The sequence below is a fragment of the Mya arenaria genome, chromosome 3 (genome assembly GCF_026914265.1).
Source record: "Mya arenaria isolate MELC-2E11 chromosome 3, ASM2691426v1".
Lineage (NCBI taxonomy): Eukaryota > Metazoa > Mollusca > Bivalvia > Myida > Myidae > Mya > Mya arenaria.
The window spans coordinates 83897644-83922745 of NC_069124.1; the positions used below are offsets into that span (position 1 = coordinate 83897644).

General features: G+C 34.9%; 2 protein-coding genes across 2 annotated transcripts; one reads left to right on the plus strand and one right to left on the minus strand.

Moving 5' to 3' along the window:
• Positions 1 to 397: 397 nt before the first annotated feature.
• LOC128229071 (probable phosphoglycerate kinase) lies at positions 398 to 13737 on the plus strand. Its single transcript, XM_052940722.1, has 12 exons — positions 398 to 555; positions 2965 to 3015; positions 4473 to 4625; positions 6956 to 7100; positions 7859 to 7962; positions 8996 to 9115; positions 9557 to 9671; positions 10011 to 10190; positions 10499 to 10575; positions 10726 to 10826; positions 12991 to 13089; positions 13331 to 13737. The coding sequence occupies exons 1-12, from the start codon at positions 494 to 496 to the stop codon at positions 13369 to 13371; spliced, it is 1248 nt and encodes a 415-aa protein (XP_052796682.1). The 5' UTR covers positions 398 to 493; the 3' UTR covers positions 13372 to 13737.
• Positions 13738 to 17179: 3442 nt separating this feature from the next.
• LOC128229142 (transmembrane protein 165-like) lies at positions 17180 to 24770 on the minus strand. The gene is made up of 7 exons (XM_052940857.1): positions 24476 to 24770; positions 23029 to 23269; positions 22773 to 22871; positions 22382 to 22458; positions 20851 to 21018; positions 19861 to 19966; positions 17180 to 19089 (listed from the first exon to the last, which is right to left on the minus strand). Exons 1-7 carry the CDS (start codon positions 24587 to 24589, stop codon positions 19022 to 19024), a joined length of 873 nt encoding a protein of 290 aa, XP_052796817.1. The 5' UTR covers positions 24590 to 24770; the 3' UTR covers positions 17180 to 19021.
• Between the last annotated feature and the right edge of the window lie 332 nt (positions 24771 to 25102).

Below are 25102 nucleotides of genomic sequence, written 5' to 3' on the forward strand. Positions count from 1 at the left end.
GGGGACACTAGGGGCAGGTCGATCACTGCAGGGTAGGCGACTCTAGGGGAATGAGGATCGTTGCAGGGTAGGGGATACTAGGGAAGGCGGATCACTGCATGGTAGATCCTTATAGGATATAAGGGGCAGTAGTGGAAGATGGATTTCCGTACTGTAGGATATATATATATATATATATATATATATATATATATATATATATATATATATATATATATATAGTGGCCTCTAGGAAAATATGGATCAGTGCTGGGTAGGGTACAATAATGGAAGGTGGATCACTGCGTTTATCTCAAATCGTGTACATTATCACCCGCCCCCGTCTGTGCGATGCTTGGTTTCGGATAACTTAAATTATAATTGCGTGTAGTTGTTTTCTTTTCTGTGTATTTTTCTTTCGGTTACATACGGTTCAATAGAAAGCGGAAGTAGCCGGCTGCAGAGTTAATAAGCGAACGATATTTCTTGATTAAGCGTATATTGATTGGCAGAAATGGCATTGAATAAATTGGCATTAGATGCACTTGATATAAAAAACAAAAGGGTTTTGATAAGGTTTGTTTTTAGTGTTGTCTTTTTTTCTAAACTTCTTACTTTCTTGCTGACCTTCGAAGCCTTCGTTGAAGATGCGTCCTTCACCTTCTTTTTAGCACTGTTTAGTACAAATTGACATTTGTATATTCAACTTATTTATTTCGAGCTATTATTTGCTTGGCTCAATTAATCTTTAACAGCCCAAAGCCTGATTGTTTTTTTTTTATAACTTTAAAAGTTTAGAATTGAATAAAACATTGTAGTGTGTAGGTGCCCTAGTGTGTGTTAGCTACGTACAATAATGAGCGATCAGGAATACTTTATTATTTTGACATTTCTTATGTATCACTGTAATGCACCAGTCAATTGTTACCACGGCCCCCGCAGGTCCGGGGGTATACCGGGGATAGCCGGGGAAATGGGCCATGTTTTTACCTTTCATGTGGCCCCGCAGTGTGGGGTGAATGCGGTGGTTTTGTCTTTGCTTTAAATATAGCGGGGAATGGGCCTTATCTAGGGTCCCTGGGGTGTGGGGGCATTTGGCAGGGATTTTACCATCTGTTCGTTCCTGCAGGGCGGGGATTTTAGCCGGGGTTGGCTGGACCGAAAGTCAAAGTCCCACTATTCCCTTGACCTGCGGGGGCTGTGGTTACAACTGCTTAGTGCATAACGCTACAACTCTACCATTTAACACTGGGCGAAAAAAATATACAGTTACATTATGCATTGATGTTGAATAATAATGACGAAATTTTTCAGTATATACCCGACAGTGACCTAAACTGGATCGAATTAGTCATTAGAGTTGTTATTTTCACATAAATATATTCTGGGTCACAAATACCATTTTATACATGCACACAACCTGTCAGATTTGTCCCAGATTTACTGATATTGGAATACATGATAAACAATCTACAAATGTAAGTGTTTTACGATATCTGAACATGTTTTTATAGTAGGCAATAAAATATTTCGTAGAAATTTGAATTTTTAACGGAGATAATTTCAAAATTGTGGCAGCGAGGATTCTCTGCACAAGGACCGTTCGCTACTTTTTGCTTGGATATTTGACGTCATGAATCTGCCTTAATAAAAAAAATCGTCAAAAGACTCATGGACAGCCATTTAGGTGGACTATTGTGTGTGTGTGGATGTGGATTAAGAACCAGCTGCCCGGTTAGCTCACTTGGTTAGATCACATGCTAGTGTTTTAGCGGTCATTGGTTTGCACCCCACACTGGGTGCTCTTTTCCTCCCAGGTTTACTTTGACATGTTTTTCATATGAAAAAAGTTAATGTTTGTGATGTAAACACTGGTTGAATGCTTTTGGTGGTTTTTGAAGCAGATATCTGGTTTAGTTCCTAATTCAAACAAGTTTCTTAAATTTTCAATTAAGTTCCAAATCTGACAGAAATTTAGTGTAAAGAAGTCATACTGTAGTCAACGGTAAAAGAAGAAGTTCAAACTTTTTAAAACTGTTCATTAATTGTTGTTGGGGTTATAAAACACACAAGTGAATGGTTAAAAAGAATATTAGAATATATTAAGCATGCATATATGTTTATTGAAAATATCCTAATTCAATGGGTACTATGGTCATTTTCCTAAAATACTGGTCAAAATTGGCTGTTACGCTACCAAATTGTCGGATTAGGAGATTCCCAATTATGATAACACAGGTTGTCTGCTCATTACACAAATACACAAACAGCAATCATATGACAATGACAAGGCACATGGGAAGATGGAAGGGCTTCTATCATAAGTATTGCGCAATATGTCTCAATTATGACAGCAGATTACAGGGCAGTTTTGGTGATGATTCTTTGGCGATAATAAAAAAGGGCACTAACGGGATGGAAGGCAATAAAAGAGCAATTGTGAAAAAAGCACTAACAAGTAAAGGGGGCAGGGCGATAAGAAAAGCGGCAGGGGTGGACCAGCCTTAGCTACCTCAATGGGCTAGCTGGAGCACTGACCTTTCTCTTAATGCCTAAACGCACCGAACGTATCATTAAGACTTAAATAGGGAATTTAAAATTTGCCTAGAAATTAGTAAGATTGCCTAATAGAAGGAAGTTGAGATGACAAAAAGTGATAAAGTGTGTTTCTAAACAACAACCCCGAATCAGTACAAAACTGGTTTGGGTCCAATTTTGTATTAAAAATAACTACAACAACAAACAACCTATGGAATTGGGAATTTTCTTTTCACATTTTGGAAAAAAGTGTATTTCATGGGTATGGGGCGAATCATCTTCAACTGATATATTTCCATATTTTCCAGGGCTTGTTGTTTTGCAAAAAAAAAACACCCTTACTATTTTGTAATAAAAGTTCCTATTTCTTTCCTTTGTATGAGACACTATTGGAGAACCTGCAAACAGTAAAATAGTTTCTATAAATAAGTTTGAACTTTATTTCAGAGTTGATTTCAATGTGCCATTAAAAGGAACTACAATCACAAACACACAAAGGTTAGTAAAATATGTTGTTTTCAGGCTTATGTCTACATTCAGGTGCAAATTGTACTTTTATTGTAATTTCTAAATAAATTTAAAGGGGCTGTACTCCGTATGATAAAATAGCGGAAAAAAAAGAAATTGTCGAAAACTGACATAAACTTGGCATCAATGAGTACAATGCATTGAAACTTACTAACTGAAGTGCCACATAGTTTAAAATGTATTTAAGTTTAGCAGTTATTTCTTATTTTTCCATTAAAAAAGATTACTGGGTATGTCTACCAGGTAGAAATAATTCCTTATGCATGATTGGCTAGTCGGTGTTATCATGTGATATTACAGAGGTAGGTATAGAGCTTAATTATGTCACCCAATTAGAGAAGCTCAGTGGAAACGACGCTGGACTACAATTTTGGCGACATGGGTTTGAACCCTGTCTCCGACACAATTTTTTTTTACATTTTGGTACTTTTTTTACAATTATGATATCAAAGCGTAACACATTCTATTAGATAATTGTACTGAGATTCGTTACAGAGAAACTTTTTTGGTGCCAATCTGGTGTACAGTCCCTTTAATATACTTATACTACAATTAAAGTAATAACTGATGTAAATTTCGCAAATGAGAACTTTACCTTTGAATGATACCATCTTGTGGAAGGCAGTCGTAGCAAAAATAATTTTCTGCTACAAATACACATACGAGTATCTTCAATATTGAAGATATAATGCTTCTGTCTTTAAAGCTGCACTCTCACAGATTGACAGTTTTGGCATTTATTTTATTTTTTGTCCCAGGAACAACTGACCTTTGCATCAATGCCTTCAATCCAGTCATGTAAGATAACTTACTGTAAAACAGATTTTTGTAAGCAGTCTTAGGTCACTGTTTTCCAGATATTTGCACAAAAGTTAGCTCATTCCAAAACAAAAAATAAATTTTTGGTCATAACTGTCAAATTGTGAGAGTGCAGCTTTAACTGAAACATAAAATGGTTAAACCTGTAGGGTAAATAAATTGCTTTCAAATTGATGATCTGTTTTGATTTTGATTCTTGGAATATAGTTAGAATAAGGTAAATTAATGAAGTCAGAGTTTATATACTGTATACAAATATTATAATATAAAGTTCGGAACTTAAAGTTGACAGCTTTATTTACATCACCAATGTTAATTTAAAAAGGTGAACTATTTTTTTTGATGAGCTCATCTTTAAATAAAACAAGTACAGCTGAAAAAGTTGTCTCAAATCTAGTTAGAAATACTGCAGATCACATCGTCATGTGTGTCCATTAAACTTCCATAGCAGTAAAAATTTGAAATTTAACAATAATGTCCTGAACACCGTCATCGTTGACTTTAATAACGTTCTGAACAATCCGCCCATAGTCTGTAGTTTTCACCTTTTTGATGTTTAATAATGGTTGCAAAATAAACTACCACACCTCTTGATCTGTTGTTTTCAGAATTGATGCAGCACTTCCAACAATTAAGTATGCCCTGGAGAATGGGGCAAAGTCTGTGGTATTGATGAGCCACCTGGGTCGGCCTGATGGGAGGCCACAAGACAAGTACTCCCTCAGGCCTGTCAAGGCTGTTTTGGATGAGAGATTGGGAAGGTATATACGGCTATATGTCACTACTGGAAAGAACATTATTATGGAATTCTTCATATAAGCACATAGAGAATAGACAGTCATGCCCAGGGTGTAACATACACAGTTTTTGTTTAAATTACTTGGCATTGCTTAGCCAGTCACACATAACTTTATTGTAAGCTGTAGCATACATATGTAAAATGTTACAAGGACTGCCATGTTTAGACTCAAGATCTTCTACAGTGCTTTTTTATGTCAAGAACAGGCTTGACAACTAAATTGACCTTTTCCGCATTATAGGTTGTGAAATGTTTAGCTTAAGGTAACTTGGTGGAAATGTACACAGGCCTAATACCTCTTGCAAGTTTGACAAGATGTATAACGGCCATATCGCCATACATACTTGATTAGTGTGACCTTTGATTGTCTCAACTTCATCAAACTAGGTAACAATGTATATGAGCATATTTTATATCTAGAAGAGGGGTATATTGCTTTGCACAGGCATGTCGGTCGGTCCGTCGGTAGACCAAAGCTTGTCCGAGTGATAACTCAACAATTCCTGGACGTATGGTCATCAAACTTGACATGAAGGTTGGGCCTGACCAGTAGATGACCCCTATTGCTTTTAAGGCTCATCGGGTCAAAGGTCAAGGTCACAGTGACCTTTAATGGTAAAATAATTAAAGCTTGTCCAAGTGATAACTCAACAAGGCCTAGACCTATGGTCATCAAACTTGATATGGAAGTTGGGCCTGACCAGTAGATGACCCCTATTGTTTTTGGGGGTCATCAGGCCAAAGGTCAAGGTCACAGTGACCTTGAATGGTAAAAGGATGTCCAAGTGATAACTCGACGATGCCTGCACCCTTGGCCCTCGTTCTTGACTTGGAGGTTGGGCCTGACCCGTAGCTGACCCCTATTGTTTTTGGGGCTCATAGGGTCAAAGATCAAGGTCACAGTGACCTTGAATGGTAAAAGGTTGTCCGAGTGATAACTCAACAATGCCTGCACCCATGGCCCTCATAATTAACTTGGAGGTTGGGCCTGACCAGTAGATGACCCCAATTGTTTTTGGGGGTCATCGGGCCAAAGGTCAAGGCCACAGATGTCCTGAAGTCACCTCGCTTGATATTAATTATGTTTTAATGTAAATGAATTTTGTGCTTGATTTAAAAATAAAAGTAAATTGACATTAGTTATGCTTGAAACATATGGCAAGGTAAAGTTTTACATGGTTCAAGAGCTTACCGGGTAGTTCGTTGATCCATGACTTTAAACATAGATTCAAGATTTATCCAAGAAACATACAGAAGGCTATATATAGCCTATTTGGACAAATAAATATACAATAAAGTGTTTTCAAGAGATTCAATGAGTATATCTAACAAAAAAAAAAACAGTTTACAAAAATAAGACAAAAAGTTCAATAAGCACGCACAATAAAATTGTCTGCAACTACAGTACTTAATTTTGCAAAATTGTAAACAGAATAATATCATTAAGTAAAAAGTTAAAACAAATCTATGTTGTTACCATGTTCAAATAATTTTTAAAGCAAATAGACTCTAAATCATTTTAAAACATTGACAACAAGAAAGGCGATAAACATTCTCCCTGTCATACACCTTTTACACATTCTTAATTATTATGTTCCACTCAACCTATTACAATACTTTACTCTTGACTTAACTTATAGATAGGTAGATTTTATGATAAACATATACATGTGTGTTGATCATCTGCATTTTTGCAAAAATGAACTTCATATATAATACAATACAAAATTCAAATACTTTGGAAAATGTTTATAACCCTTGAGCAACATTTTTACAACATGGCCCATGTTTGCTCTTTGACTATAACATAAATGCTACCATAACCCTTGACCTACAGTTAACTGCCGGATAGGGAGTGCCTTTTTTTGTGATAATGTCTTCAATGTCCTTTTCATTAACAGGCATGCAAAAATATGGTTAGTGTGGAAGTGAAGTACTCTCAGAGAGAAATGACCTTTCACTGTTTGATATATTCACAAAAGTAATTATGAAAAGGGCTTCTGGTTTGTTGCTTTAGTAGAAGATGCTAGAAACCATGAGATTTAACTTAAAGAGGGAATAAGAATGCTCCTTTTATGGTTTTCAAACATGTAGCCTCTCACATAGCCAGAGTAAGATTCCTAAGCAATTAAGTTCATCTTACCCTCCTCAGTTGTAGACTTCAATTACTTGACAATGTTGAAGTTGTCTTTAAACCTAATTAAATTAAAATACTTGTTTTCAAAAGTGTTTTCTTGCTGTTGTTTTCTGTTGTTGTTGCAAGATCCTTCTATGTGTGTTATTCCCATGCAGGGAGGTGAAGTTCCTGGATGACTGTGTGGGTCCTGCGGTGGAGACAGCATGCATGGATCCGGCCATGGGATCGGTATTCCTCCTTGAGAATCTGCGCTTCCATTTGGAGGAGGAAGGCAAGGGTGTTGACTCAGAAGGAAAGAAGGTAACAACTCTAAGTGACTAAATTCATTTTCAATTGAAGTACTTGGTATTCTATTTATACAAGTACAAATACATATATTTATGCAATATGCTCACTTACATTTATTTTGTAAGTTGTGGTATTTAATCTTGATTTACAGGTTTGAAGATAACTCAAAATATGTTTTTGATTTATATTTTATTTTGTTTAGTGACAAGCTTATGTTGATACATTGTGCTTAACAAAAGCTGCTTTTCCATGAGTTAAATATTCAACATTTTCCATTAAAACTAGGAGTTTAAAGTAATTAAAGGCTTAATTTAGTGCAAACAGCTGTTGCCTGATGATATGTGTAGTCAGCTCACATTAGTGTTACAGATTTGAACTCATAACAACAATTTGTTTACCTGCTTCATCGCACGTAAATGTAGTGGAAGACATTGCAAATACGTAATACAATAAAAAAATATTTGACAGCGCAAGGCTTTTAGGATGGTACAACTTTTTGACCTTCTCTTTGGTGCTTTATAACAACAGTTGTCAAACTGTTTCCCCATAAAAAAGAAGTGAAATTGTTTTTTTATTGTTGCTGAAGCACCTGTACAGGAATTCTAACATTCTTTTTTGTTTCAATATTCGTCATATGCTGCCTTGAGGAACTCCTAGGCTATACCAGTTAACACAACTATCCTTATTATGTGTGGTAATATGTAAACAGCTGAATTGTACAGGTTTGTTTAAGGTAACTTTTTTGCACTTACCATGTTTTGTGTTTGTAGGTGAAGGCATCGGCAGAGGATGTGGAAAAGTTCCGAGCTTCACTGTCCAAACTCGGAGACGTCTACGTGAACGATGCCTTTGGAACCGCTCACCGCGCTCACAGGTCATACACATGGGCTACATCACTAGTGCAATCAGCGTTTGAATTTGATATCTGAAAAAGTGAACAATCTTTTGACATTTATTTTGGGGATAATTAAGTAAATCATCTCGTCTCACAATTAGAGCAGTATTATCAGAGATATAGAGAATCATGGACACGTGTAAGATGATGAGGCTTAGGCAGAGTTCATTGACAAAGTGACCACACTTACTCTCGCAATGCCCTGTGTGTCCATGTGTTGGCCGGCTGATTTCTTAGCCTGGCTCACCAAGTGAAGTGATGCTCATTAATCAAAATCATTTTAAATGCTAATTGCACCTGAACTTCAGTTTAGAACACATAAATTAGTGTTTTATCTGCAAGGACTGTGAAATATAAACTTTGCCCTTGTTATGATGGAGAGTGTGTTAGTGGATGTTTTCTGCTAGCTCATTTTAGCTAGAAGAACACTGATCTATACCAACAATATAACAGTATAAGCTTACTTACACAATCTGCACTTCAAATGGTTAAACATTAGAAAAAGCTTGTCTTTAAAAAAGGTCACCCTGAAGAATGTACAATCAGCTTCCACATCGAACACATCAGTAATTATTTGAAATCTGTTCACTTCAAGACTGCACTTTGAAAATTATTAGAAAATATCAAAGAATTAATTTCCAATCAATCAAAAATAGAATATCTGAATGTTATTGGAAAAACTCCCACAGGTTGATGTGTTATATTTATTTAGCCAAAGAAGTTGCTTGAACTTAATTTTACAGACAAATTCATAGTTTATCATAAAGAGTTAACAATTTATATGGAAACAAAAAATAAATAGTGATTTAAGCTTAATCCTGTTATTAAGGACTTGAGAAATTAAATAAAATTAGGGGCTGTTTTTATTAAAGCTATTTTTCAGAGATTTTGAAGAGATTTGACTCTGCATCATTCATAGAAAAGTTGCTTTTATAGCAGACATCTGATCACTGACTGTATGATGGTGACTACATATATAATATCTAGAGAATGCTTGTTTCTCTCCCTGCAGTTCAATGGTTGGCTGTCAGCTCCCCCAGCGTGCTTCAGGCTTCCTTCTCAAGAAAGAGCTCACCTACTTCTCCAAGGCCCTCGTTAACCCAGAGAGACCATTCCTCGCCATTCTGGGAGGGTATGCTGCCTAAGTACATTGTACTTCGGTTTAAGATAGTTAATGCAGGCTTAAGAAGCCTTACTGTGGAGACAGCCTTTTCCAAATGACTTGTCTCGGCCTAGAGGCCATTGCACTGTAACAGGAGCTCTTTTTTTTTTACATATTGTATACATTAATCAATATTGCATCAGACAGTTGCAGTTGAGAATAATAGACATTTCCAACTTTATAATTCTTACTATGTCTATTTATAGGAATATTAAATATTCAATAGAACAAGAAAGAACACTTTGTTAATGTTTTGTTGTACGAGCATTGTCACGCACAATTTTCTTTCGCTTAGATCAAACTTTAAGTTTTATTGAGGGACACGACAACTTTGAGCCAAAGGGATTCAACTGCTGTAGCTTTTAAAAATATTTTTATTGATTTTATTTGAGATGTATTATGTATGTTCAGTGCAAAGGTTGCGGACAAGATCCAGCTGATAGAGAACCTGCTGGACAAGGTGAATGAGATGATCATCGGGGGCGGTATGGCCTTCACCTTCCTCAAGGTCATCAATGACATGAAGGTACACAACATACACACTGCTAATGCCTACTAATGCAGCAGCCTCTCTTGTTATGCATTATTCAAATGATGGTATTTTACTGTATACCTGATGAAAACTTAGTTAAATAAAAAATAGTAGTCCTCTTTTTCGAATAATTATGCATTACTGAAATACTTATAAGATAAGCTTGAATTAATTTCTTGATTTCTGTTTGTAACATTGCATGTTGATTACTGTACTTTTTATGAAGTAACTAATTCAAACATAAAAAATGACTATAAACAACTTTTACGTGTAGATAGAAACACGGTATGGTTTATGGAAATGTGTTATCAATGCTGATTAATTGTTTCGTAGATTGGAAGCTCACTTTATGATGAAGAGGGTTCAAAGATTGTCAATAAACTGATGGAAAAGGCAAAAAAGAATAATGTGAAGATTCACCTGCCCAAGGACTTTGTGACAGGGGACAAATTTGGTGATGATGCCACAGTGGGACAGGCTACGGTGGCTTCTGGCATTCCTGACGGATGTCTGGTAGGTCCGCCGCCTACCATTGGCCAGCTAACATTAACATTCAAGCAACGTCTTTGTGCCATAAGATCATGTTCTTAACACAATTTTTTAAATCTAATTTTGCCTAGCGATATAACAAGTTTTACAATTTGTTTTACTTTTTTCACATTTTTCAGAGACGGAAAAAGGTGTTAATCCCCTAATATCCAGATATTGTTTTAAAGATTTTAAACATTGTCAATTTCTTACCAATTATTTCAATTGTTATTAAAGGGAAGTAATTCAAATTTAATTGATAATACTAGACACAGTTTTATTGTTTATTTCAGGGTCTTGATATTGGGCCAGAGACCATACAAGAGTTCTGTAAAGTAGTGTTGGAGGCCAAAACTATCGTATGGAATGGGTATGCTTATGTGTTTTTAAAACTGCATTAAGTTAAGGTACAGACATTTTGATGGCATAGAATGTATAAATATTAGATGCAGAAACAGAATACTATGAAAATCTGAAAAAGCTGACATCGTGTGAATATTTCTGGTTGATATTTTTTCAGCCCATCAGGTGTGTTTGAATTTGAAAAGTTTGCCAAGGGAACCAAGGCTGTAATGGATGCAGTTGTCATGGCCACTGAGAAAGGAGCAGCCACTATCATTGGTAAATACAAATGCTCTTTAGCTGAAAAAGTAATGTTGTTGTTCTTGTCATTATCAGCAGCGGCATGCAAATACTATATACATGTATATCATTATTTTTTTATGCTGTGAAGGATGGCACAAATTATTCGAACCATCCACCTGTCAGTCCCCACAGTTTCCAATCAATAACTGAAAAATGCTTGGGCACAGGAACCCAATACTTGGTAGACGGAAAGGTCATCGTGACCAGTAATGTTTCTGTTGTTTACAGGTATCACCAAATCTTTAGTGCATATTTGACCATAACCTTGGATTACCAGTAAGATGGACAATGCATTTTTAACTTGACTATTAAAGAATAAGGAGAGCTATACTGCCGACTGTCACAAATGAATTTTTTGGTATATATGTTAGTGACTCAAAGCTCATTTATATGGCTGCTTTATGGGGGGGGGGGGGGGGGGGAGAATAATTGTATGACTTTGTTTTATTAGTAATTAACATTTTTCAAGAATTTCTGATATTTGTTTCTTCATTTAACACCATTGATTTCCAATTATATTCAAATTAAAACCTAATTATTGTTTGTTTGGATATGTATATTTCTATTGTCATAAATCTAAGATAAAGTTTTGTAGATAATGGTGATTTGCAAGCCTATAAACTATCAAAATTATTTCCTTTGGCTGTATGTTTCTAAATCCCTCTTCTAAGAATAAGTGTTTGCTATAAAGACCATCAAAATTTGTGACCCTCACCCTGGCAAAGCATCACTACAGTACACCCTTAGGGTTTTGCATGTAAGCAAAGTCATTTTCTCAGCAAATAATTTATGTATTGCATTGAAAGTTCAGACAAGTGTTCCCCACCATAACACCTACTTAAGTTATCAAGTTAGATGTCACTTTTTGCATACAATGCAAATAATGGACCATGATTTAACGTCAGTCAGTACTGAACTGTTTATGCATTACAACTAACATCACTTGATATTGCTGACGAAATGAAATTTAAAACAAGTGTCAGTCTTACGTATCTCTTTCAATTTCATGCTAATATTCTCTTTACGAGTATAATATTGAAAAAAAGTATATTTATGAGCACTAGTTTTAGTGTCAAAATCATTGCAAACAATCACTATCACTTTGAACTTATTCATATTATACCCTTCTTCACATTGTTTTTTTGTTGACAGTTGTAAAAGACATGCATTTTGATGGATTTTGGTTGATTTTGAGAATTGGACATAGCTTCTTCAATTTTTGATGGATTATTTTCAATTTTTTTCACAGACAATAACTGCATAATGCCGTTCAATATATCAAACAGGGTTTTGAGTCACACATTTGGAAGGGTAGCCGGAGGGTTGGGGATATTTAAGTATTTTTGTACTCTTAATGGTAATTTTTAGCAAGTCTTGAATTTTTAAGTTTTGTGCTTGGGTCACTGATATAACTATCAAAGCTATCACTTCCAAACTTTGGAATACATGTTCACTATCAAATGTACAATATGAAATAAATAAACTGTAAAAGCATAAAATGAGACGAGCGTTCAGCAGCCGCAGCCGGTGCTCTTGTTATAAATTGTTATTGAAGCTAATAGCTTTATAGTCAGGGCTATTCCAGTAAAACATATAACCTGCATGGGGAAGGCAATTATTTTCTTAGGATATAGGTGGGTGCCGTTTATCGCTAATTTGGTCCCCGAAAGGTTAAATTGCTTCTGGAGTGGGTGGTATAAGTGCCTTCCTGCCCGTCCTTATATGTTTAAATGAAATAGCCCTCAACAAACATTTCGCATCAAGCTTTTAAAGTACATATACTTTTAATTTGTTTTGTAGACAATTAAAAACAATTATGCTCCACATATTATACATATACATATGGCTTTCACTCTGCCTAGGCCAAGGCCAAAGCCAAATTGGGATCATTTGTCATGTGTGTGCAACAGCTCTTGTTTTGTGTATGTCATTTGTTGAAAACATCATAATGTTACTAAGTATTGTTAAATTGGCCACAATTTTGAAACTGTTGTCAAATATTTAAAAACTTGGTACACACGTAACTATGACAATAGGCACATACTGTTTGTGTTGTGAGACTGATCACTCTGGCAATGCAGTTTTTCACTGGAAATTATCAATGTTATAATGCAGTGCATGTAAGATCAATCTGCTTCAGGTGGTGGGGACACAGCGACGTGTGCGGCCAAGTACGGCACCGAGGAAAAGGTCAGCCATGTTAGCACCGGAGGAGGGGCTAGTCTCGAACTTCTTGAGGGTATGCCAACATTAATATAGAAGTTCTCTGTCTACTGCAGTTAACTTGTATTATTTGTAATTCTGGAACAAAAAAGTTTATATTTACAATATTACTGTTGAAAAATTACTCAACTCATCAGTTTGGAAATGAATCTTTAAATATTAACAACTAAGATTTTAAATTAATGACTGTTCGAATGGTTGTTATCATTGCAAGTTTAGATGTCCAATAAATTTGAAGTGTGTGTTTTGTATGTCAGGTAAAACGTTGCCCGGGGTGGCAGCCCTGTCCCCAGCCTGACTTGCTCCCCAACAGGCCAGGAGCCAAATCTGAGCACGCCTACACAAAAGCTGGTCACACTCTACACGTTGTTACTGTCTGCTGTTGTTGTTATCATTCATGGCTAGAATATGGTGATCATATGGTATCATGATTGTAAAACTCAAGATATTAGTGATAACACTAACTGATTATCAGATTGTGAATGATTGAAGTGTAAATTAAATGAATCTCTTCATGGTTAATAGTGGTTTTGAGAAACGAGAAGGTAGTATAAATCTAGTGCTACTGAAGAAGAATTTACGCTATTTATTTTGTTATTTATGCATCTTTTTTTAATCTTAAGAAGCCATATTCATTTCTTGTCAATAAAGAATATCTAACCTATCTCTTTACTTGTACTTCAGCCACTGTTGGCCTGTCCCAAGATAATGGGTGACACTATTGATGGAAGGCACTAAAAATACAAGTAGAGATGCATTAAATACATGTCTACAGATAACCCTGCCTTGTTTTTTTTATTTGGCAGAAGGGGTTGCAATGAAGACATGTGCATGGTAAATTGTATGATTTTCATGGGTGTCAATTTAAAATGCTGCTGTATAATTTAGGAAACAATTCGGACTTACAGTTCTTCTATGTGAATTGTTTGATCCACACATACAGTTTCAGGTGTGTGATTGGTTCTTATACACTATCTACCATACACATTATGGCTATAGTGAGCCATTCAGGCTGTTACAGTGTTGTATCCCTGGGAGCTGTTCTTTAAGACGTGGTTTTGCAGTAATTCTGTACCTTAGAACCAGAACTTGCATTCATAGTATTTAACACTGTTTGTGGTGTGCGTTACTTAAGTGGTAAGCTTTGGAGAGCTCTCTAGCCAACACCTATGCAAAGGTACGAGATAGAGCACAAAATTGGCCAATAAAATGAACATTGGTTATACTGGTTCATTTTAAACATGGATGTTGAAAAGTTGAAAGGTTCTGTACAAGAAAGCCATTTGTATTTTCCATTGGCAAGATTTCGACTTCTGTGTTATGAAGCGTTACATAGCGTTGAATCTCTGTATAAATGAACTATTAGAACCATGCGGATATTCTGGAGGAGTGTTCTTGCCTACTCTATTATTTTTCTATTGGTTGAGCAACAGGTTAGCTTATTCATGAAAGTGCTATTGTAAAGTGGGTCATTGCTTAAGCTTGAGCTCCTCTGTTACTTTTACAACCCTAAAATAAGCTTTCTTTAGTTCAACTGTTCAAAAGTGGAATCTCGTAATGAAGTCATCAGTTTTTTGTGTAAAAACACTTAAGATAGAAATCATACATCTCACTTCAAGAATTATTTTACCCAATGCAATATTTCTGCAAATATAAGTTGCTATCTAATCTTACAGAACACCATTTCTTGCATACCGGACAAGTATTTCCTATTATTTGACCAGTGCTGGAAATATCGATCTTTCACCTCCAGTGGAATATGAGTTATGCATTTAACTCGCACCAATTTGAATTATGACATTTCAAACTACAATTCTGCTGATCTTGACCGAGATCTTACTGCTGCAGAGACTGTCATCAAGTTTACTTAATATGTTTGGATCGCAAATGCTTAAGTAATTGTCTGCACATTATATATAACATCTAATTTTAGCCAGGTTTTCACAAAGTGCAACCTGGTTTTTAGAATGATGTACGTCATTGTTCGGGCATATGGGTTTCGTCAAACTTACCTTTATGGTATCGAATGATTTTAGTTAGGTTTAACAAAATTATATTGACCAAACCTGGTATATAGGAAGAGTATTTTGGTAACATCCTTATCATATGTCAATTATGATAGGATATAAGGTTTAATTTCATTGGAAAAAATATGGGCAAAAGTAATAATGATGAAATTAGTATGAATTGCTTCATTCGTATTCTTGAATAACTGTCAATAAATGAAAAGCTGCAATTACTGATGAGGCTGGCCGACTGTTGAAACTTGATTTTTGCAACATAATTGAAGTTTATTAAAACCTAAAGAATACCGTAGTTGCCAACAGTAGAATATTTTCTGCTAAAAGAAATCACATATTTCACTCCTGAGAACAGCTCCCTAAAACCAATTTACAAGCTGATCCAGATCCAGATGTATATGAACACAAAAGAAATATTGTAATACAAGGGATACAACTATATATGTGACATAAATTGCTTTTGTAAATGTATTGGTCTTGTAAATGTAATTCCTTCTCTTAAAAACCAACACTTAAATGTATTCTCCAAACAACACAATATCACCAATCAGCATGGGGAAAAAAGACTTGAGTGGCGACGCTCCATGTCAATGCCTAAAGCCTGCGGGTATGGTGGGTCTTGGAATACCTGTGGTATATCTGATGGTGAAATATCCTTTAGTTCCGCACTCAGTAACAGATGACAGGTCTACACTTGAAGTAATGTAAAGACTTCCAAGCAGGGCAAAATTTACCAAAAATCTTCAACCCAGCAAATTCATTTATCATCATCAGTCACTAGCAACATAGTGTGAAATTCAAATATAGTGTTCCAGCCAGCAGCAGTTATCAGAAATATAATAAATTTGTTTTTATGTTCAAGCTTAGAATTTTATTTGTTTCACATAATGATTAGCTCTCACAGTCTCTCAATGTGATGGCCTTTTCACATGTCTATCATATCAATAATTTGAAATAGAATGTGTGCCTTATTGCCAGTCTTTTTTTCAATTCCTATCTTGGTTTTTTTGCTGCCTCCGCCAAACACTCCCGTCTTTGATTGAAAGTTTTCCTTAAGCTGGTCAAATATTTCGTTAAAATAACCTTGTAGATCCTTCACTAGATTTCAAAGTCCTTTCTTCAACATTTGAGATAATGAAAAACTAAATATGACAAATAAAAAACCTGGAGTGACTTTTTTGAATAAGTATTCAATACATACTTGAATTGGATTGTGTTCACACAACTGATCAATGAAAAAACATGCCCTTGAAATGTACATGAATGCTCGTGTAGAGTGGAGTGCATTTTTAAATATTGCGTGTAATCCAAGGAAACAATAATGGGAAAACATCCCTTGTCGTGTGCGGTTTATGTGTAACCATTTCAAAGAGCCATGCCATAAATATCAAGTTTGAATGTACTTTTATGTGAAAGTGCATTTCTAGTCCATATTTGATTATTTTCCTAATATAAAGAACAAAGCTTTTAGGCTGTAACCGAGTTATTGCTGATACAAATAATGCTCCTAACATTGTATTCCTTATACCAACTATGATCTCCAAGCATGGTTGGACACATTTATTGTGTGTGGTACTCCAAAAAGTGCACCTTGTGTGCATGCATTTTATGCCGTAAATTTAATAGCTCCATGAATGTTTGTTCCAGATTTTACATTTTTATAAATCTTGATAAATGAGGAATCCATTTTTTCTTTATGATTTAAAACTTCTTAGTGTATATGCAGTTAGTCCCTCTTGCTCTCTGAGTACTCCATTTTTGAATTTTTTGTTATTCATATAAAGAAAGGCCTTTTATAAAATTTGAAAATTAAAGGTAACATATGCAAGGTAAGTATCAAGAACTTGGTTCCTGTATGGATGGGAAAATCTGACCCTTAGACAAGCTGAGGAGCCAGTGACTTGGCTAGCTGAGTAGCCGCTTTCGCACGTGCCGTTGGGTAATACTTTTTCATCCCCAACAGAAAAACATGTAAATTAATTATGAACAAAGCCACAATAAACACAAATCTATTTGTTATTCTCTCTTACAACTCTGACATTCCATATAGAAACTTAGGAAGCAATATAGACTAGAAAGACTGTACAAATCTGTAAAACGTTTATTCCACTTTTTATTCTTGTAATGGTATTTACCTAATATATACACTCAATGTCAATAACTTGATAACACCTGACATGGTACAACAAGTACTTCTACATGATTCAATAAACAAATGGTGGAAAAATATAATATTTCAGCCACTGGTGCAGCTTCACACACTACATCATAGATACATTAAACCAGCAAGCACTATGAGTATTTCTACTTCCACGCACCTGGAAAAGGTGATCTTACCCTCGCTAACCTTACATGTGTGTAACATGACAAATCAAATAGGTGCACAAGATCATGCAAGACTAATATAGGAATGTAAATTACAGACCTATCACACATAATACTAAATGTTTTATACCACACATTTAGAAGACAAAATTTAAGACATATCCTTTCCAAAAACGTTCAATTTTTGGTACAAAAAAACTACGGTATATTTTACTTTATGAAAATTCCTTTCATCAACCTTACATTCATAAAGAACTATGCAGTATAGAGTGAATAATGTTCAACTAACCCACTTACAGTACATTAACTATTTACAATTTAAAATATATCTTGCTGTTATAATAGTGACACTACACAGATATCACAGACTGCGACCTAAAATATCTCAGAGAGCACAGAAATGGGGCAAATGTTTGTACAGAAATGTGGCTGTTAAATAATGTGCAACAATAAGATCAATGCACCAACATTTGCTTTGTAAAGAGTAGTACACATAACATCAAAAATGAAGCAAAAAAAATAACGTTACAAACATTTAAGATGCGAATATCGCAAAATTTTACAACTACAGAGATAACAATTGAAAGCAGTTATCATTATCTCATATGTGTCTATAATTCTAAATACAATGTATTCATAATAGTGTTGAGTTTTACACCTCCATATTTACATCTCTTTAAAGCAGATGTTGATAATCGAGTCAACAAACAGCCTGGCAAGAAATGTAAACAAGTATAATATCAATGAATGGGTTCAATAGTTTTATGACTGGGCATATTACTTAATATGCACACCTCACATTATAAAATCAAACTTGCCCTTGTGCTCCATGGTAATAAATTCATTTTCATATCAAGATGATATACCACTTAAATTCTGCTGAAGATCTCCTAGGGCTAATACAAACATTCCCTAATATAGGTGTTCCACCTGGAAATCTTAGACTGTAGATACAGATACAATGCCTATTTGTCCAATCAAAAGAAACTGTTACAGGATTATAAGAAGTTTACGAGAAAATCAGCAAAACATGCTTACCACTTGATAATGCCAAGGGCCATAACTCAAGTACAAAAAATTAATAGAAATTGCATGGTTTCTTATGCATATATTGTATAAAAAAACTTCAATATTTATCTTGATGTCATTTATGATGTCAGATCACTTCTTTTGACAAAATGATCATTTTATCTCAAAATGTCGGATTAAATACTGTTGATAACGTATAGGGGCAAATCAATTGTTTAACAGCTCTATATTCTTAAATCAAAATAATAATGGGCAATCCTTGCAAAGTTTGAGTAGTACATTAATATTTCAAGACTGTCCAGAAAATTTCTGAACAACTTGAGTACTTTGTAGTTCTTTCTTTGCTTTCTAAATCTTTTTTCTACCAGTTCTATAACATAATAAGCTATTTTGAGATCAAAGACAAATAACAATCAATGGAGGAAAACATGTCTAGTTAGTGAGTCAAAACATTCAGTAACTAGCGGAATCTTTGAAGTGTCTAAGTGAAGGGTATGACTGTAAGTGACATGTTGAGTGCCCCTAAATGGATGACGGGAACATGTCATTGTTGGCCAGGCAACCAGGGTCAGGCTAGTCGGGTCCCATCATGAAGGCTGTTATGGCAAACAGGAGGAAAACTACACCACCAGCTAACGTAACTGAAATTGAATCCAAAGCTGGCATAAGTAAAAGGGTCTGGTTAATGAAATTTGATGTTGAAAACCAAAGCATGGTAAAGATCTCTGGGGGTTTCCCAGTTGATCAATGGGCATTACTAAATCTAAATCCAGCAAAAAACAGACAAGATTATTAAGAATAAAAGTGAACATATTTGTTTAAATTTAAAATATGAAGCATGATTTATAGTACACAACAGTGTATGACACAATTGCCAAATTTATCTCAATCCAGTGATCATTTCATAAATCACCCGAACAAACTGACCCAACCTATCAACAGACATACTAACTCCTTTATTATTTTGTGGGTATAACTATAATAGTAAGTCAACAAAAATAATGACTTTTAATTTTGTTTTCAAATAAATTATAACTTAAATAAGGAGATCAGGAGATGCTTAATTCATGTGCAACACTAAACTGACCATGATTTAGCACTCTAAATACTTCTTGGGGACAGTATGTTAATTAAGGGGCACAACTTGACAAATATTTAACCCCAAGTTATGGGACTTGCTACACACTTTGGTATTGACTTTCTGAACATGTGTACAAAGCCTAATTTTTTATTCTTTTACATTCATTGCCATCATTTAGCTGTGCATGCTGCTGCTGCAAACACCAAGGCAACAGTACTTGTCATTACTGCTACTTATCTCTTTCTGAAAAAAACCTTAAAACTTAAAAAAGTCATATATGGTAGAAAGTTAAGCTCCCATAATTCATGATAAAGGAGCACGTGGTACCCACCTGTCCTAGCAGAGATTTTCTGAGCTACGATGCGTCCCCCGAGCACTGCGAGACCCGTACACATGGCATGGCCCAGGAACCCACCCAGCATCACACCATACACATCCTGACACAACAAGAAGCCATATTGACATGTACCCATCTGAGGTCATCTTATCAACGCAAATGTCATCCCATCACATTTTGAAATCAATATTTCTGAGAAGTTATATGAATTTCGAAATTAATACCTTTGGCTTTATAAAAACAAATATTTTACGAGAAAAATATTCCATTTAAAATTGTGCCACTCACTTAATATACATCCGAAATTTTTGATCTTACAAAAGGTTGTCATAATTATGCTCATTGATAAGATTTTATTTACAGATCAAACAAAAGACTATTCAAGGAAATACACCATTTCAATTACTATTCAAGGAAATACACCATTTCAATTAGTGACAGACTGTTTTTAATTGAACTACTCGTAAAATATTTTGTCATTCTGTCAGCTGATCATACTTATTTGAATATTCTGAAATAGAAAAGCCTTGCATTAAAAGTTTCAGAAGTTTTCCAAAAAAGCATTAAATATTAGAATAGATAAAATATTTCCTCGAATTTGACATGTGTTCTGTTCTACAAATTATTTTAAAATCAAAATCAAATAACATTGTGCAAATATCCAAACTTCACATTTACATTCTCATATAACTATATGAGGGTTGATCCAGAAGTTTGAACAATTCACGTTCAAAGCCATTTATATATATATATTTATATATATATATATATATATATATATATATATATATATATATATATATATATATATATATATATACACACACACACCTGATTTTCATGCAATTTTCGCACATTGTTTTATTTTTGATGAGAAAATTATGTTACCTACCCGGGGTATATCTATCCTCAAAAGTATTCATAAAAGGTTTATCAGTTTATACACGAATCAAAACATGTTCATAGTAATTGACTAGAACTCACCTCCCGGGCTGCTAGAATAATGGTCGCTATTTGGGATCTGTCACCCCACTCGGCCAAAAAGGTGAGAACAAATGCCTCTATGAATACAGCACTAAACAATAACGAGAATATGTTTCTCTTCGGGCCTCGTATTATGCCAGTCTCTATATCTTGGGTTGTAGAATACATCTGAAATGACAGGCAAAGATATTGAAACTCCTCAATTTAATATTTTATTAAGATAAATAGATGGTAAAAGGGAATAAATCTTTGAGGGTCTTCCCGAAATAGCGTATATATTGATATTTTAAAGACAGGATGAAAATAAAAGACTAGAACTAGACAAAACTGGATAAGTATTGAATATAATCTCTCGCAAAAGGGGCCTCAAATGTCTGTTCATGCAAAATTTAACTTTTTATAGACAATGGAAGGACAGGATATGTTGCTTTATTGCCCAACCCCACTAAGGTATGTACATCACATTTTCATATGGTATCAATGACATCATCTATTATGATCAGTAACCTCCATAATAGTCTGCCTTATTGTCTTATTTTATGTTTTAAAATAAAAAGATTCATTTCACAACTATCAAATATGACAAAATAACCTACAGTATGCTTGATTTTACCAATATGATTAATGTGACATCCCTTTATGCAGGTGCTTTTGAGGTGCTTGAAATATAGAAATATCAATTGGATCAGGACATTGATAAGGGGAATTGAGTGATTAAGAAACTGAACAAAAGGTGTTTGTTTTTCATTGAATTATAATGTGTTTTCCATAAAAGCACTGTTTCATACAGTGTCTGAAGGTCACTCTGTATTCATGTTAATGTTTTATTCCAGGATTGTGGGCCACACTGTGGGCCTAAAAAGCTCGATTTTTTATTAAAATTGAAAGCGGTGTTAAGTTCTGAATTTTTTTTAAACGAGCTTTGTAAATTTCATAATTATACCTTATTGCAAAACAAAGTTATTTAACAATTATACACTATCTTGGTATATACCTTGTACAGATGGTTATTGTAATTTATCATACATATTCATTAACAAGTATCAAACATAAAACAAGACCTATTACAAAAGTGAATATCCCCAGACACCATCCGTAAAACGATTGGTTAAATGTGAAAATGTACTTTACAGACCATTTTTTTAAACTAAGTCGAGGGCCATAACTCTTGTAAAACGGATAGATTATTTTACAGAAATGGCAATTGCACAACAGCCCATATTTACTTACATATCTATGAGGTTTCATGTGTGAAGGAGCAATATTTTTGGTCTCAATGGTGCTACATGCAACACAATATGTTTCAGAACAACTTAACTAAGTAAAGCGCAATAACACTTGTTAGACTGAGTAGAAGGGTGCCCTTTACCAGTAAATGACCCCTACAGGGGAGGGGTGGGGGGGAGGGTGTCAAAGTCTTAGTCTTGTGACTTTGTCCGCAGTATAAAGGTCAAAATGTTTGTCTATATTTTCCCCGAAAAGTGATCAACTTCATTCAATCTTCCAAATATTTTAAATGTTTCAATCATACCTCATCCTCTTTCTTTTTTATTTCGGCCTGCACTTCCTCGTACTCTTCCTGGGCCTCATCCGGCGACATGCCCCACCCTGTAACACACACACACTACCACTGTAGTACAACAAACAAAATGATATACTTAAAAATTGAAATATCATGATTTCATAACTACTCAATGATTCTAGTCCAACAACTCTAGAAAAAGCGTACAGAAGAGAGGAACATCAATAAAAAATGGCATTGTTCAGTTCTTTCATTGTTTAGTTTAGTCCTTGATCATCCTGAACATTTCTTACAGACAACTTTGCTACTAAGTGCAGTAAGGACAGAATTGTGTCACTATATTTTATCTTTAGGACATTTTAAGCAATAACAAAAGTTATATCCTGAATCTTGACCTTACCATCTTTCAGCATCTTGAGGCCAAACACAGCAAAAAGTACAGAAGATGCATAGTGTGTTACTGTTCGAGGTATGATTGTCGTTGCAAAGCCGAGCAAAGCTGAAAAGAAAAAAACACCTTAGACAGTCTCCTTCATTTTATGGTACCATGTTTACGTTATAAAGTGTTTCTGTCATAGTTCTTCTAAAAAATGTGCTACAAGATAAAATTTTAAAGCTGTAATAACATTGCTTGGTTAGTGAAATGGATATATCACCTGAGAGTATTGTCATGAAAACAAGAGCTCCTAGGGCGCCTGCTAGCACAGTTGTTCTGGAATGACGCATCGCCATAATGGCAGCAATAAAGAATGTCTTATCACCAATCTCAGAAACTATTATCATAGATAATGAGGCTATAAAACCATGAAGAAATTCAGAGTGTGATATTTTGTACTTCATATATGACACCAATGATTCTTCCTCTGATGAATCTTCAAGCTCATGCCCATGAATGGCCTGAAATAGAAAATACAAGTTCCTATTTATATAATATTTTTAAGACTTTTTAAGACTTTTTAAAGCTACTGGCATGTACATATCAAGACTAATAGGGGTGAAGTATTGAATTGATAAGGGGGCTGCAACTTATTGTGTGAGGAACTAGTGGCCCAACCCCTTTGGATATATAACAATTCATCTCCAATATAAGTAACTAGATAAAATTAAAGCAGGCATTCAACTTTCATGGTTACTTTTTGTCAGAGAGCGACACTGATTCAACCTGAACCCTTCCAGAATCCCTGTCAGTCTTAGCATATGAAAAGACATTTATTACGCAATACTTATTTATTAGAGTAGCTTAAATGTCAGGTTCTTAAATGCATAAAAAAGTTTTTGATTTGCGAATCAGACTTATACTAATATAATTGTTCGGCAATACAACCTGAAAACTACTTGAATGTTTGTCACAACTCACTTTCAATATATTGATCTTTGATAATAATGTAATTCTTCTAATAAAGTAGTTGATTTTATGCACCCATTACAGTATACATAAAGTGACCCCTGGAACAAAGTGGCAGATTAACCTAAGCCATCAGCTGTTTTTCAAAAGTTATTGTTCAAATACAGTAGTTAACATTTCTTGATTTCATTGTTTCTGCAACAGTGGCAGTGATTATGAGATACTGATGTAACGATCCGCTGGCTCCGTGTGGATTGAGAATTTACTGTATATAAACACAAGTCGACCCCTTCTGGCTTCAAGGTTGAGCATGCTTTTCTCTGAAGGGATCTGATGGCCTTGTTAGACTCGCACGTTACAAATGGTGGCAGCGGTGGGATAGAGACAACTGCCGGACGAGTCTTTTCGGAGGGGAAAGTAATGTAATGGTCTGCTGTAGGCGGATGTGCGTTCATAGAATAACATTCCGTTATAGACAGAAGTATATTCATAGTACATTGATGTACTTGGTTGGTAATATGCAAATTGGCAAAGCCCGGGCTCCGTGTGGATGAGAATATTATGTACATAAAGACCAGTCGACCCCTTCAGAGTTGAGCATGCCTAATTACGCTCTTTGAAGAGCCCAGCTCAGTATATGGAAGAAGAAGAAGTTACACTGATAGTGATATGTCATGACAACGTGTCATATTATAACACGGACAAAGCTGAAAGATGTATAGCACTAAAGATAACCAATGTTTTTATCTTTTACATACCTTTGCTTTGGATTCTTCTGAATTATCCTGAACCACATCTTCAGATAATACATGTCCAAGTAAAAATAATGAAAATAAGAAAAATGTCAAAGGCAAAAGGTTGTAGAACTTCATTGTTGGATCTTTCAATAAATTTGACAACTTAGTAATGATTAGTTCATAAAAAGACTTATATATTGTCGGTTGTGCTGTCTAGTCCTTTTTAGTTACAGTATATCTTTCATATCTTTCACGTATCGCATCAGATGTAACATTATAACATACATGACGTGGGAAGAGTTACTGCCCTGCGACTTCCGGTAAAGACTAGGTATTATAATATTATAATGGTTCGATTAATATCTGAAAAGGAGGCGACATCATCGGACATGTTTACTTAGCATGATTTTTCAATATGTACAACATTGTTTTTTCTATCCATAATTGGATAAAAGACGTAAGGATACTTCGTTTGATTCTCGCTTTTATTGCCCGAGTAACGACTGATCCCTTTGCACTGAAAAGGGAAGTAATCCATTAATTGTTTTATGACAACAAACCGATTCGGTTGATTTCAAAATGTCGACAGAGAAGACTTGGCCCGAGCTTGTTGGAATGGTATTCTTTTCTTTAATGAGAACACATATG